The sequence below is a fragment of the Megascapheus bottae genome, chromosome 17, assembly GCF_031878675.1.
Source record: "Megascapheus bottae isolate mThoBot1 chromosome 17, mThoBot2.hap1, whole genome shotgun sequence".
Taxonomy (NCBI): Eukaryota; Metazoa; Chordata; class Mammalia; order Rodentia; family Geomyidae; genus Megascapheus; species Megascapheus bottae.
In genome coordinates this window covers 44,325,677-44,341,245 of record NC_143525.1, presented here as the reverse complement: position 1 = coordinate 44,341,245, position 15,569 = coordinate 44,325,677, and the positions used below count along the sequence as shown (strand labels likewise).

The 15,569-nt window shown below is 39.4% G+C and overlaps 1 protein-coding gene and 1 pseudogene across 2 annotated transcripts in view; one reads left to right on the top strand and one right to left on the bottom strand.

Annotated features, from left to right (window-relative positions):
- The window catches only part of Ppm1d (protein phosphatase, Mg2+/Mn2+ dependent 1D), a 35,378-nt gene that overhangs the window by 13,979 nt on the left and 5,830 nt on the right, over nucleotides 1-15,569 (top strand). For both annotated transcript variants that reach the window (XM_090351174.1, XM_090351173.1), the window contains exons 3-5: nucleotides 4,718-4,842; nucleotides 9,586-9,776; nucleotides 12,433-12,675. In XM_090351174.1, the coding sequence (XP_090207300.1) occupies nucleotides 4,718-4,842; nucleotides 9,586-9,776; nucleotides 12,433-12,675 (559 nt within the window). The remainder of the gene's footprint in view (nucleotides 1-4,717; nucleotides 4,843-9,585; nucleotides 9,777-12,432; nucleotides 12,676-15,569) is intronic.
- On the bottom strand, nucleotides 3,398-3,751 carry LOC150051971 (protein LLP homolog pseudogene; annotated as a pseudogene).

Below are 15,569 nucleotides of genomic sequence, written 5' to 3'. Positions count from 1 at the left end.
AGCAGGTGTCTTTTTGTAAAAATTGAGCCATTTTATGATGTTATTTCCTCCCTTCCCTCTGCCCCCAACCTAGGCAACTGGCCAGCATTCTGTTTTTCCAGCCTTCTGTTGCTGCTCAGTCAGCTCCCTGCATGTCAGGCTGTTGCTTTTTATATGCCTTTTAATCATACAGGACAGCAGCAGGGAGTACAATGAAAGCAGCATCTTTTGTAACTGCTTTGTTTTTTTGACACTGGATTTAAATCTTTCATGTTTAACCGGTACCACTGTCTTTTTGCTCCTTAGAAACATCCAGACCATAATGTCCTTGAATTTTAAATAGTGAGAGTTCCTAGTATAGTTATATTGAAGTCTTATCTAGGCAAACACTCTACCACTCAGCCACATTCCCAGCCCAGAAAAGTCTTTGAGAGTGAAGGGTTAGGAAAGAACAGTAGGACTTTCTTGTAGTTGGAAGGCAGAATGTTGGCAAACCTTGTCATCATAATTCTTGTGTGTCATGGATTTTCATGAAAAGCAGATTTATTTAACTCTTTTTTAGGATTAGTTTAAGAAAGCATAATATATGATAAAATGGCTTTGACACTGTAACTCTTGTTATGACTTAGATGTTGGTTTTTAGACTGAGAATTAAACTAGTTCTCAAAAAAGATAGTAAACGAGTAACTTTCTGTTCTGTGTCAACAGCTGCATTTTCTAGTTATTATGTACTTGCTTCAGTCCTTTATTATACTCTCCAATATCCTAACTACTAACCACTAGCCACATGTGTGTGCTTAAATTTAAATATATGAAAACTGAATTTACGAAATTTGTCCCTCATTATACTAGCCCTATTTAAATGCTCACTAGCTAAACTGCCCAGTGGCTATTGTGGACAGTGCAAAACAAGCATTTTTATCATTGTAAACCACCTGGCATTTATTTGATTGTTTATTTGGTAGTGATCAAAATTAGGCAATTGTTCTTGGCCTGCCCTCTTTAGATAAACTTGCCTTCTACTTTAGAAAGAATAATGAAGCTTTTCACCTGTTCAGTTCATGTTTTTCTTGGCTCAGAGGAATATTGGTCCTTTCTCATTTATAAGGCTGTATCCTTCTTTGCCTCTTGTGGGACTTTACTTCTATTTTTCTCCTAGCATCTTCATTCCTTTGAACTCTGAATTAGGATGAAAAAGCTATAGATAAAGGTGCTCCTTAGGTGTAGGACCTATCATAGTGGCATTGTGTTTCAGCCAGTCATTACCTGTACCCTCTTCAGTGTGCTTTATCTTGAAGCCTGGTGACTTTCAGTGTTCATCAGATCCAGGGGGATAGAGCCAAGCCACTCAAAAGTCAATAAGCTGGTAAAGTGACATAAATATGCCAAGGTGTCATATTACTTACTAATGATGAGAAAACTAACTGACAAGAGTTCACCTCTGCAGTATTAGCTGTTTGGGAGGCAGAGATGAGATCAGGAGGATTATGGTTTGAGGCCAGCAAAGGAAAAAACTCAGTGAGATCTCACTTCAATCAATAAGCCAGATATGGAATTTTATAGCTTATGGTTCTAACTATGAGAGAAACAAGAGTTAGAATTGAAGTCCTATGCCAACTGGGGCAAAATGTGAGATCCTATTCTGAAAAATAACAAAGTTGAATAATTAAAATGGCTAGGGGTGGTATAGTTCCTGCCTAGTATGCTAGAAGTCCTCAGTTTAAACCACAGTACCACAAAACTAAAGCAAAATAAAACAGTCCTCTATTCCTGAACTGACAAGAAATTTTATATATTGGGCTAAGGAATTCACTTCAGTGGTGGAGTACATAACTAACATGCTTGAGGTCCTGGATTCAATCCCTGATGCCCAATGAATGAATGATTTCACCCAGTTTGCATATCGTCTAGTGTGTGTGTGTGTCAGAATGAATGAATTAATGGTGTATTGAGGCTAGGAGAGAGGAGAGAGAAAAAAATGAATGTACTGGGACTGGGGCTTGCATTCAGTTTTTGCTTGGCTTTTTTGCTCAAAGATGGCACTGCACCTATACCTCTACTTCCATCTTTTTGGTGCATGGGCTGGCTTCAGACTTGAGTAGCTAATGTTACAGGCATGAATCACCAGCATCCAGCCTCTTTTTAGAAAATTTTTATTTTTATTTTTTTGCCAGTCCTGGGCCTTGAGCTCAGGGCCTGGGCACTGCCACAGCACTAGTTCCGGCTTTTTCTGTGTATGTGGCACTGAGGAATCAAACCCTGGTCTTTGTGCATGCTAGGCAAGCACTCTACCACTAGCCATGCTCCCCAGCTTTTACTTTTTTTTTTTTTTGCTAATCCTGCAGCTTGAACTCAGGGGTTGGGCACTCTCCTTGAACATTTTCTGCTCAAGGCTGATGCTCTGCCACCTGAGCCACAGTGCCACTTCTAGCTTTTTCTGTGTATGTAGTATCAGGGAATCAAACCCAGGGCTTCATACATGCTAGGCAACTACTCTACCACTAGGCTATGCTCTGGGTCCCCAGCCTTTACTTTTTTAACTGTGTAGCTGATTTGTTTCCAGAGTCTAGTTTCACCTTTCTTTCTTCTTATTATTTTATTATTTATTTATTATGTATCATTTTCTTACTATTCTTTTATTCCAAATTTTGCAAAATAATACCAAACAAGTATATTAATTTTGCTGATTTGTTTATTTATTTGACAATCCTAGGCTTGAGCTCAGGGCCTGATCACTGTCCTTGGGTTTTCTCAAGGCTTGAGCCATAGCACCACTTCCAGCTTTTTCTATGTATGTGGTACTGAGGAATTGAACTCAGGTCTTCGTTTATGCTAGGCAAGTACTCTACCACTACGCCAAACTCCTGGCCCTGCTGATTTATTTTTAAGGGATAATTGCATAGTAGTGCTTTTGAATTCGCTCATATTGACAGTATATTGTTTATCTTCATTGACTTTCACTATCAAGTTGTAAGAACAATTACTGTCATGTTAATACTTAACAGGATTTTGATGTCTGATGGTATGTGGACATTGCAAAGTCTCCGATTAATTCATCAAAATATATTTAAAAAAAATAGGAGTTGAGGGTTTGGATGGAAGGAAAAAGGCCAAATTGAAAAGTTTGCAGGGGATGAGAGTTGAAATCAGTGTATAGATTGTTCCCAAACATCTGTGTCCTTGAAAATTTTCAAGTTTTTTTTTTTTTTTGCCAGTCTTGGGCTTGGGCTCAGGGCCTGGGCACTGTCCTTGGACTTTCTTAAGGCTAGAGCTCAACCACTTGAGCCTTAGCACCACTTCTGGCTTTTTTCTATGTATGTGGTACCAAGGAATTGAACCTGGGTATTCGTGCATGCTAGGCAAGCACTCTACCACTAGGCCAAACTCCCGGCTGTATTTTCAAGTTTTTAAATACCTCCTAAGCCCAAAGCCTTTGCTGTTTTGCTTTGCATTTCCCCTTCTTGGCCTTCAGCCCTTTTCTCTGGTTCATTCACACTGAGTACTGTCCATGCTGGTCTAGAAGAATCTTTTTGTCCCTTTTAATCTCAGTCTTCGTTTTCATGGTCTTTTTTTTTTTTTTTTTTTTAATCCTTTGCTACACACAACTTTTTTTCTTGGCAGTGTTTGGGTACCATCACTTACTATTTCTTGAATATTTTTTAGTAAAACATTATTGTCTGCTTTGAGAATACTTCTAAGTCCATTGAGCTCATTTTTTTTTTTTTTTGGTACACATCTTCCCTTTCCACTTTCTTAATAAACCATTAGCCATGTTTTACCTACCAAACAAATGCACACACCATAGTTAGCATACTGACAAAAATTACAAAAGTAGCTCAAGGAACTAATTCTCTAAATAAAACAAAACGATTTTCCTGTTTCTCCTATCCCTAAAGAGACCCTCACAACTATAAAATTCTTCTTCCTTTTATTTGTTGGTCAGTTGTTGGGCTTAAACTCTGGGCCTGGGTGCTGACCCTGAGTTCTTCAGCTTAAGGCTAGCACTCTATCACTTTGAGCAACAGCATCACTTCCAGTTTTCTGGTGGTTAATTGGAGATAATAATCTCATGGAGTTTCCTATCTGGGCTGGTTTTGAACTGTGATCCTCAGATCTCAGCCTCCTGAGTAGCTGGCTAAATTCTTCCTTTAAAATATCTGTAGTCTTTCTCAATCTACAGAAGCTCCTTTTTTTGGAGGGAGAGGAGAGCGAGTCCTGGGGCTTGAACTCAGGGTCTGGGCACTGCCCCTGAGCTTCTTTTGCTCAAGGCTAGCACTCTAAAATTTGAGCCACGGTGCCACTTGTGGGTATTTCTGTTTTATGTGGTACTGAGGAATTGAACTCAGGGTTTCGTGCATGCTAGGCAAGCACTCTAGCACGGAGCCACATTCCCAGCTCCAGAAGCTCTGTTTTTGTTGTTGTTTCTAGTTATCTTGGTTGTTGCCATCTAGTTTTTTTCTATAACAGGGTATTTTCGTTTTTCTTCATACTGTTTCCATTTAGTAGCCTTCAGTCATTTCCACATTCTCCTCATGTAATATCTTCTTTTGTCTTTTCTCCTCTAAAGGAACTTATACTTACTTGTTTGTATATGAAAGATAAATCCTTATTTTATGATAATACTGCCTTAATATATCTTGTTATCTTATTACATTTTAATCCTATAGACCATTTATGTAAATTCTAATTATTGTATGTTAATCATTTAAAGCATTTATGAAAATTCTTTATTTTTCAGTGTAATGAACAAGTCTGGGGTGAATCGTGTAGTTTGGAAAAGACCTCGGCTCACTCACAATGGACCTGTTAGAAGGAGCACAGTTATTGACCAGATTCCTTTTCTGGCAGTAGCAAGAGCTCTTGGTAAGTAGGACTTAAACATTTGGTGAAATGCAGTATGTAGTGGTAAAATAAAAAGAGATACCAAGAATTAAACTTTAATACCATGAAGGTAATGATATATTAAATACTTTGAAACCTCATTAGGAGAAAATTATGTGTATATTTCAATACCAGTTCTTTTTGTTCATGAATCATGTTTGATATCTTGCCAACTTCCATCTTTTCTTTGGGACATATGTTTGTCCATGATTATTTTTACTTTTACAACTGTTTAAAAATATTTCTTCAGGGCCGGGAGTTTGGCCTAGTGGTTAAAGTGCTTGCCTAGCATGCACGAAGACCCGGGTTCGATTCCTTGGTACCACATATATAGAAAAAAGCTGGAAGTGGTGCTGAGGCTCAAGTGGTAGAGCTCTAGCCTTGAGAAAGTCCAAGGACAGTGCTCAGGCCCTGAGCTCAAGCCCAGGACTGGCAAAAAAAAAAAAAAAAAAAAAAAAATATATATATATATATATATATATTTCTTCATACTTTAGCCATTAGAATTCCTAAGAACTTTCAAAGTTAGTTTTTTTCCTTCTAGCTGTCAAAATAAAAAGCTCAAGAATAGTGTCCAGGCTTTGAGTTCAAGTTCTAGGACCAACATAGCACAAACAACAAAAAGTTATTCTTGAGCTGAAGGTTTAATTCAGTGATGAGAGTGCCTTGTCTTGTGTGCATGAGGCCTTGGCTTTATTCCTCAGCATTTAAAAAAAAAAATATATATATATATAAATATATATATATATATTTTTTTTAACTTTAATTTTTTTTTTTTTTTTTGGGCCAGTCCTGGGCTTGGGCTCAGGGCCTGAGCACTATCCTTGGACTTTCTCAAGGCTAGCACTGGTATTGAAATATACACATAATTTTCTCATCACTGAATTAAACCTTCAGCTCAAGAATAACTTTTTGTTGTTTGTGCTATGTTGGTCCTAGAACTTGAACTCAAAGCCTGGACACTATTCTTGAGCTTTTTATTTTGACAGCTAGAAGGAAAAAAACTAACTTTGAAAGTTCTTAGGAATTCTAATGGCTAAAGTATGAAGAAATATATATATATATATATATATATATTTTTTTTTTTTTTTTTTTTTTTTTTTGCCAGTCCTGGGCTTGAGCTCAGGGCCTGAGCACTGTCCTTGGACTTTCTCAAGGCTAGAGCTCTACCACTTGAGCCTCAGCACCACTTCCGGCTTTTTGCTATGTATGTGATACCAAGGAATCGAACCCGGGTCTTCATGCATGCTAGGCAAGCACTCAACCACTAGGCCAAACTCCCGGCCCAACTTTATTTAATTTTAAAACTCTCTCAAACCTGGGTCTTGGTGCATGCTAGACAAGTGCTCTACCACTAGGCCAAACTCCAGGCCCCTCCTCAGCATTTTTTGTCAGTTGTGGGGCTTGAACTCTGGGCCTGGGTGCTATCCCTGAGCTGTTCAGCTACTGCCCTACTCCTGGGCCTGGGTGTTGTCCCTGAGCTCTTCAGTTCAAGGCTACTGCCCTACCCCTGGGGCCACAGGGCTACTTCTGGTTTTTTAGTGGTTAATTGGAGATAAGAATCTCAGGGACTTTTTAAGTGCCCTGACTGGCTTTAAACTAGGATCCTCGGATCTCAGCCTCCTGAGTAGCTAGGATTACCGGTGTGAGCCACTGTGCCTGGCTCACATAGATTTCTTGAATATGTAATAAGGGAATTAGCTATGAATATAAACTGTTTGATGAATTCTTAAAAATTCATATCCTTGGGACTTGTACAAATAAATTTAAAACAGCTTGAACATCAGAACAAGTTAAAAATAGGAGCAAGTTAAAGAATCTATATGTCCATAATGGTAGTAAGAATACTGTAAGGAAGTAGATGACAAGATGATACAAGGATCATCAATGGATACGAAAATGTGTTATATTTTCATTCCTGAGCCCCATCCCTCCACAGATTACTAAATAATCAATTACAAAAAGAAAAAAAATGACTGGGCACTGGTGGCTTATGCCTGTAAAGCCCAGCTATTCAAGAGGCTGAGATCTGAGGGTCAAGGTTCAAAGCCAGCCCTGGCAGGAAAGTCCTTGAGATTCTTATCTCCAATTAACCACCAAAAAACTGGAAGTGGTGGTGTGGCTCAGTGGGGTAGCCTTGAGTGAAAGAGCTCAGGGACAGCACCCATGCCCTGAGTTCAAGCCCCTTAACAGACAAAAATAACCTCCCAAAACGAAGAAGAGCAAAAAACATGCAATGAATTAATGAATTTTTTAAAAGAATTTATTTATTTATTTTTTGCCAGTCCTGGGCTTGAGCTCAGGGCCTGAGCACTGTCCTTGGACTTTCTCAAGGCTAGAGCTCTACCACTTGAGCCTCAGCACCACTTCTGGCTTTTTTCTATGTATGTGGTACCGAGGAATTGAACCCGGGTCTTCATGCCTGCTAGGCAAGCACTTTAACCACTAGGCCAAACTCCCGGCCCCTTAAAAGAATTTATTAACGTTGATTTTTACATTATATTTTAAATGACAGGTTTAACAAACGAGTGTTCAAGAAGGGAATCTCTATTTACAGTCACTAGGACTTAGTATTTAGAACTTAATCACAATTAGGCTAAGGGTTTGTATGTCATAGAAACATTAATTTATGAAATAAAACATGTCTATAGAGTCATAGGTTTTTATATCTATATAGTTACATTTATATTTCCATTACCATGTCCATAGCATTGGGTATGCAGATATTGAGTCCTTGCTCTTGTACTCTTTGGATTTAATACCCACATATTAAGGATACCATGCACCTTTTGTTCCTTAGGTCTTGACTTGCCTCACTCAAAATGATTCTCTCTCGAGTCATCCACTTCCCTGCGAATGCCACTATTTTATCTTGTCCGTTGGCTATGTAGAATTCCATTGTGTATATATACCACATTTTCTGTATTCATTCATCTGCAGTAGGGCATCTGGATTGTTTCCATCGCCTGGCTGTTGTAAATAGTGCAGAGATGAACATAGCTAAGCAGGTGTCCTTATCATATCTTGGGTTATGATGTTCAGGGTAGATGCCCAGAAGTGGTATGGCGGGATCGTAAGGAAGGTCTATTTTCAGTTCTTTAAGAAACCTCCACACTGCTTTCCAGAGTGGCTGAACTAGTTTACATTCCCACCAGCAGTGTAGCAGGGTTCCTTTTAATGAATGAATTTTGAATATATGTTGGATTCTACAAATATGTTGAGGGCTAGGTACATGACCCAAGTGGTAGTTTTTGCCTAGCAAGGGCAAAGCCCTGAGATCAAACCCCATAACTGCAAAATAAACAGACAAGTCACTATTAGAGCTGAATAGAGCCAAAATGTTGGGCTTAGTGATAGAATATTTTCTTGGGTCCCAGACCTACAAAATAAAAGAACCAGAAAATGGACTTTCCTGCTCTGGCTTTCAACCCTAGTCTCTTTAGGTCTCAGCCTTCTAAGTAGGTAGACTTGCAAATGTGAGCCATCAGTGCCTTAATGTTTTATTCATTTCTATTTAAGTATTCTAGGAAGGTCCTATAAGGCATAAATAGAAGAGAATGATCAATACAAGTCAGTAGTTTTCTGTTGCTTTTTAAGAATTTATATATATGTAAACAGAAACATTAATTTTAATATATACCCTTTTAATATTTAACATAAAGTACTTTTATATACATATATTATTTTGGGGTGTGGTCCTGGGGCTTGAATTTATGGATTTTTCACTTGTAAGCAGGCGCTTTTTTACTTGAGCCACATTCCCAAGGCCTTTTTGCTTTAGTTTTGGAATAGGATCTTAAACTTAGCTGGACTGCTCTTGACCATGATTCTTCTATGTATACTTCTCATGTAGCTGCAGTGAAAGGCTTTCATCATGCCCAGGTGTTACTAAGATGGGGATCTTGTTTCTTCATCCTCCTAATACCTATTTTCCAAGCAGTTTGAGTTATGGGAATGAAGAACCAAATGATTACTTTTTTTTTGGTCGGTTGTGGGACTTGGACTCTGGGCCTGGGTGTTGCCCTTGAGCTCTTTAACTCAGGGCTACCACCCTACTTCTTGAGCCACAGTGTCACTTCTGGTTTTCTGATGGTTAATTGGTTATAAGTGTCTCATGAACTTTTTATTGCCTAGGCTGGCTTTGAACTGTGATCCTCAGATCTCAGCCTCCTGAATAGCTAGGATTACAGATATGAGCTACCACGCTTGGCTCCAAATGGAGCTTGAACTCAGTGCCTGGGCACTGTCCTTGAGCTTAAGGCTAGCATTCTACCACTTGAGCCACAGCACCACTTCTGGCCTTTTCTGTGTATGTAGTTCTGAGGAATTGAACCCAGGGCTTCATGCATGCTAGGTAAGCACTCTACTTCTAGGCCATGCTTCCAGTTCTGCTGCACAGTTCTGATGTATATTCTTTTTTTTTAATTGTAATGTATAGAGGGGTTACAGTTATATTTGCCAGATAGTAAGTGCATTACTTCTCACACATTGATACCCCTTCTCATGTTTTTGTCCCCATTTCCTCCCCCCACCCCTCTTTGATATATATTATTAGGACAAGAGTTCTCTTTTATTATTTATTTGCTAGACATTTTAAATTATGAATGGACTTCTGAATACTATCAAATGCTTTTCTACATCTGTGAGAATATTTTCTCCTTTAATATGTTGTCATACAGTTAGCTTGTATATTTATTTCTTGCATCTTTTCTTTGCTTCCCCCAGGTGATTTGTGGAGCTATGATTTCTTCAGTGGTGAGTTTGTGGTATCCCCTGAACCAGATACAAGTGTCCATACACTTGACCCCCAGAAGCACAAGTATATTATCTTGGGGAGTGATGGGCTATGGAATATGATTCCACCTCAGGATGCCATCTCAATGTGCCAGGACCAAGAAGAAAAGAAATACTTGATGGTAAGAAGTGACTCAATAATTTGATATTGTTAAAATAATGTTCTGGTCAGATGTTTTGAATATAAACTAAGGATATTCATCTTTTATATCATCATTGCCCCCAAAACTTCATAACCATACCTTTGATGCTTACCAGTCTTTTCTGTGTGGCCTGAGGAATCTCATTGAAAGCTGTTGAACAAACAATACAGGAGGTCAATCTGACTAAATTGTAAAATCAGCATTGTGAAACACTGTGGTTACCCTTTTGGTTCCTTTGTATAATTAACACACCAAACTTCTGCTTTTTATGGCATTAAATCTATAGTAGAATTAATGCAAAGTTGGATTTATACTGCCACCTAGAGTCAAAAGTACTGAATACAGGTTAAGGTGAGGCACAGACACAGATGAAACCATACTGGACAATAGGACCCAGTTATGTTTTTTTTTTTTTTTTTTTTGTCTTTTCTTTTTTGGCACTGGGGATTGAACCCAGGATGTTGCACTTGCTAGGCAACCTCTTTGCCACTGAGCTACATCCCAGCCCCCCAGTTATGTTTATATGAGTTCAGTCCTTGTTCAGGGATTCTGCTGGTCTTGGCAAACACTGGCTGTGTTTTACTGTAGTCTGGCATGCAGAACAGCCAAATGATGGCTACACTATGGAGTTACTCTGGCTAGGATTCAGAGGATTAGTCTCACTATAGTATTTACAAGGAGAGTTGTTTATATTTCTTTGTTTAAGTTGCATTCATCCTTCCCTCTTTTGGCAGTGCTGGAGATCAAATCAAGGTCTTACAAAAACATATATGAACATATTACATACTAATATAAGTAAGGCCTACTATATTCCTTGATGCATTTTTATTCTATCCCTAGATAATTGGTGCTTTATTTTATTGCAATTCTTCCCTATCCCTTCCTTCACTCCTTTCCTTTCTCTTTCTTTTAAACCACACCCTCTGAGAGATGAGATCTGTGTGTGTGTGTGTGTGTGTGTGTGTGTGAGACGTGGGGCTTGAATTCTGGGCCTATGCACTGTTGCTGAGCTCTTCATGTCAAGGCTACTGTCCTACCCCTTGAGCCACAGTACCACTTCTGATTTTCCAGTGGTTAATTGGAGATAAGAGTCTCACGGACTTTAGTGCTTTACTGACCGGGTTGGCTTTGGACTGAGATCTGAGGATCTCAGACTCCTGAGTAGCTAGGATTACAGGCATGAACCACCGTGCCTGGCTTCTCTCTCTGTTTTGAAGGTTATTCTTAAGCTTGTGGGCTCCTGTGATCCTCTTGTCTCAGTCCCCTGAGTATCTGGAATTACTGGTGAGTACCACCATGCCAGGCTCAGAAGCTCCTATTTTAGGAGGAAATTAGCCCTCTGAAGTAAGTTTTCCACCATGCCCAAGTGTCTAATTTATAAACCACATTTTGTTGTTGTTATTGTTGTTCGTATTTTGTTTTTGCTGGTCCTGGGGCTTGAACTCTGGGCCTGTACTCTGTCCCTAAGTCTGCTCATGGGTAGTGCTCTACCATTTGAGTCACAGCACCACTTGTTGCTTTTCTGTTTATGTGGTACTGAGCAGTTGAACCCAGTTTCATGCCTGCTGGGCAAGCACTCTACTACGGAGCCCTGTGAGCTATGTTTATAATAATTGGTTTCTTCCACACACTCCTTTTTTTTTTTTTTTTTTTTTTTTTTTTATTTACCAGTCCTGGCTTTGAATTCAGGGCCTGAGGACTGTCCTTGGACTTTCTCAAGGTTAGAGCTCTACCACTTGAGCCTCAGCACCACTTCCGGCTTTTTTCTATATATGTGGTACCTAGGAATCGAACCCGGGTCTTCATGCATGCTAGGCAAGCACTCTACTACTAGACCAAATTCCCGGCCCCATGTTTATTTCATTTTGAAGTAACGTCTATATTGTTTTACATAGTTAACATTAAAAAGAAAAAAATTTTAGATTTGAAATGTAAAATGTTTAAAAACATTTTAAATAAAATTATTTTTTGGTGGCACTTGGTTTGACTTCAGGGCCATGTGTTTGCTAAGCAGCTACTCTACCATTTGAGCCACATTCTAGGCCCATGAGTAATTTTTTTTCTTTGTTTTGGAACATGGTTTCACTATGTGGCCCTAGTTGACTTGAATTCTTTCTGTCAGTTTCCCAAGTGCTAGAATTACAACGTGTACTATTATGCCTAGCATACATGGGTGGAATTATAACCATAGGATAAGACTTAGTTTTATGAAAATGGAGAAATATCCTGTTCTAGCATATTCACTGGGATTTTGGATAATGCTTGATTGTTTAGGAGCTTAATTACTTAGGCCATATTTTATCATTTAGGTTTTTTTTTTTTTGGTGGGTCATGGGGCTTGAACACAGCCTGAGCGCTGTTCCTGAGCATTTCAGCTCAAGGCTACCGACCTGCCCCACCTCGAGCCAAGCCCCACTTCCCTCCCATTTTTCTAGAGGTTAATTGGAGATAAAAGTCTCAGGTCCTTTTGTGCCTGGGCTGGCTTTAACCTTGATCCTCAGATCTCAGACTCCTGAGTAGCTAGGATTACAAGTGTGAGCCACCACCGGGCTTATCATTTAGTTTTTAATTTGATAAAAATGTATTGGCAGCCAAGTATGCGATAAGGTTCTTTTTCTTGTTCTTTTAAATACAGGGTGAGCATGGACAGTCTTGTGCCAAAATGCTTGTGAATCGTGCGCTAGGCCGCTGGAGACAGCGCATGCTTCGAGCAGATAATACTAGTGCCATAGTAATTTGCATCTCTCCAGAAGTGGACAATCAGGAAAACTTCACCAATGAAGATGAGCTCTATCTGAACCTGACTAACAGCCCTTCTTATAATAGTCAAGAAACCTGTGTGATGACTCCTTCTCCATGTTCTACACCACCAGTCAAGGTATTCTGTAGTTTTTAAATTACATTTTAATAGAATGTCTGATGGTTGTCTTTTTTTCTTTTCTGAGACAGGGTCTCACTGTATATCCCAGGATAGTTTAGAACCTCTGATCTCTCTGCCTCATACTCCCTAGTTTTGTTCCTATTTATTATGCAAATTAAGTGTGTAAGTTGAGGTCATGCTGAGAGATAAACTTAAATGGTTACCATATTTACAGTTTTCTGAACTATTTAGAACTTACTTGTGTATTCATTCTATTGTTCAGCTATCTAAGATTGGTAACTGCTTTAAGATAAACCCATGGCTAATTCTGGTCTTCTGAAAATGCATATTGACTACTGAGATAAGAAATTAAGCAGAATTATATATATCATCAGGCAATTTAAAAAAGTTAACTTAGGATATTGTGACCTCATACACAAATGGTTGCTTTCCTTTTACATATAGATGGGGCAAAAATGAAGTGGAATCTTTTCGTTTGAAAATTAACATCACATTTTATACTTTTTGTTTTGTTTTGTTTTTGCCAATCCTGGGCCTTGAACTCAGGGCCTAAGCACTGTCCTTGGGCTTTCTCAAGGCTAGAGTTCTACCACTTGAGCCATAGCACCACTTCCAGCTTTTTTCTATGTATGTAATACCAAGGAATTGAACCTGGGCATTCGTCCATGCTAGGCAAGCACTCTGCCACTAGGCCAAACTCCCGGCCCTATTTTATACTTTCTCTTAAAGATGCTTCTTCCTTTTCAAACCAGGAATAATTGGAGTGTGTTACTATAACGTCAGCACTCGGATAGCTGAGTCAGAAAGATCATGGGTACAAGACTAGTCTTTTTTTTTTTTTTTGCCAGTTCTGGGGCTTGAACACAGGGCCTGGGCTCTGTCCTTGAGCTTTTTTTTTTTTTTTTGCTCATGGCTAACGTTCTACCACTTGAGCACCATTTCCAGGTAATGAGAAGTTGAACCGAGGGCTCATGGTAGGTAAGCACTCTACCATCAGGCCACACTCTCAGCCCACCAGCCCACAAGACCAGGTCTTTAGATACATACTGAGACTCTCAGAAAACAAAAAAATGAGACAGAAAAGTCCCCGTGAGACTCCTATCTCCAATTAACCAATCAAAAATTGAAAGTGGCTCTGTAGCTCAAAAAGGCTCAGGGACAGCTCCTAGGCCCTGAGTTCAAGCCTCATAACCAAGCTCCCCCCCCCAAAAAAAAAGTTTCTCTTAGCTGTGTGCTGGTGCCTCAAATCTGTAATCCTCAGGTGGCTGAAGTATTAGGATCACAGATCAAAGCCAGCCTGGACAGGAAAATTTGTGAGACTCATCCCCAATTAAGGATCAAAAAAGCCAGATGTGGAGCTGTAGCTCAAGTGATAGAGTTTTAGGTTTGAGCAAAAAAGCTCAGAGAGTGCCCAGGCCCTGAGTTCAAGCCCAAGACTGACATAAAAAAGAAAAAAAAATTGTCAGGCTGAGGCAGGAGGCTCATTTGATCCCCAGGAATGTGACGCCAAACAAAATCTCCTTATCTAAAAAAGATTTATTGGGCCAGGAGTTTGGCCTAGTGGTAGAGTGCCTGCCTAGCATGCATGAAGACCCAGGTTCGATTCCTTGGTACCACATACATAGAAAAAAGCTGGAGGTGGTGCTGAGGCTCAAGTGGTAGAGCTCTAGCCTTGAGAAAGTCCAAGGACAGAGCTCAAGCCCAGGACTGGCAAAAAAAAAAAAATAAATAAATAAATAAAAAATAAAAAAGATTTACCTATACCTATTTCTCAAGTATGAGATATGAGAAAATGTTTATATCAATAATTGAAATAATAGATCAACAGGAATATTATATATCAATAATTGGAATAATTAGAACTATTTGTTCTGATGAAAGTAATAACACAAATCTGTTTCCATTAAATTGTTTTTGTTTAATTGTTTTGAAAGTGGGTGTTTACAATTATCTTTTATTTGTTAAAGTTATCCTTTGCTTAAGAACATGTAGATAAGGGGTCGGGAGTTTGGCCTAGTGGAAGAGTGCTTGTCTAGCATGCACGAAGACCCAGGTTTGATTCCTCGGTACCACATACATAGAAAAAATCCCGAAATGGTGCTGAGGCTCAAGTGGTAGAGCTCTGGCCTTGAGAATGTCCAAGGACAGTGCTCAAGCTTAGGACTGGCAAAGAAAAGAAAAGAACAGAACATGTAGATAAGGAAATGGCACTGTGGCTCAAGTGGAAGAACAGTAACCTTGAGCTGAAGAGTTCAGGGACAGTGCCCAGGCCTAGAGTTCAAGCCCCATGACTGACAAAAGCAAACAAAAGTAGATAAAATGTAATGATAAAGAGGGAGAGGGAGGGAGGGAAGGAGAAGGAAAGAGAGACGGGGGGTGGGGGGGGAGAATCTATAAGTACGTATATGTGGTGTGATAATGGATTTTGGACTTAGAATTTGAGGCCTTGTACACACATGTTAGCTACATTTCCAACTTTTTTCCCCTCTGATTATTTTTGAGATAGGGTCTTTTTGACCAGACTTGCTTGGACTGTAGTCCTACTTATTGGTCCCTCCTGTAGCTGATATGACAGGCACATACCACCATGCCTATCTTTTTCTGCTGAGATGGAATCTTGTGAACTCTAGACTTAGCTGGAGCCCTGATCCTCTCAGTCTCAGCTTCCTGAGTAGCTAGGCTAACAAGCATACACCACTGTATCAGCTATTGGTTGAAGTAGAGGTCTTGGAAACTTTTTTACTTGGACTGGCCGTAAGCTGTGGTCCTCCCTGTTTTTGCCTCCTGCATAGATGAGATTATAGGTGTTAGTCCCCTGTACCCGACATCATCCTTTCTTTAGTGTAAACAAATTTTTCAGAAAAATTAAAACTATTTCAGTGGTGTTATAA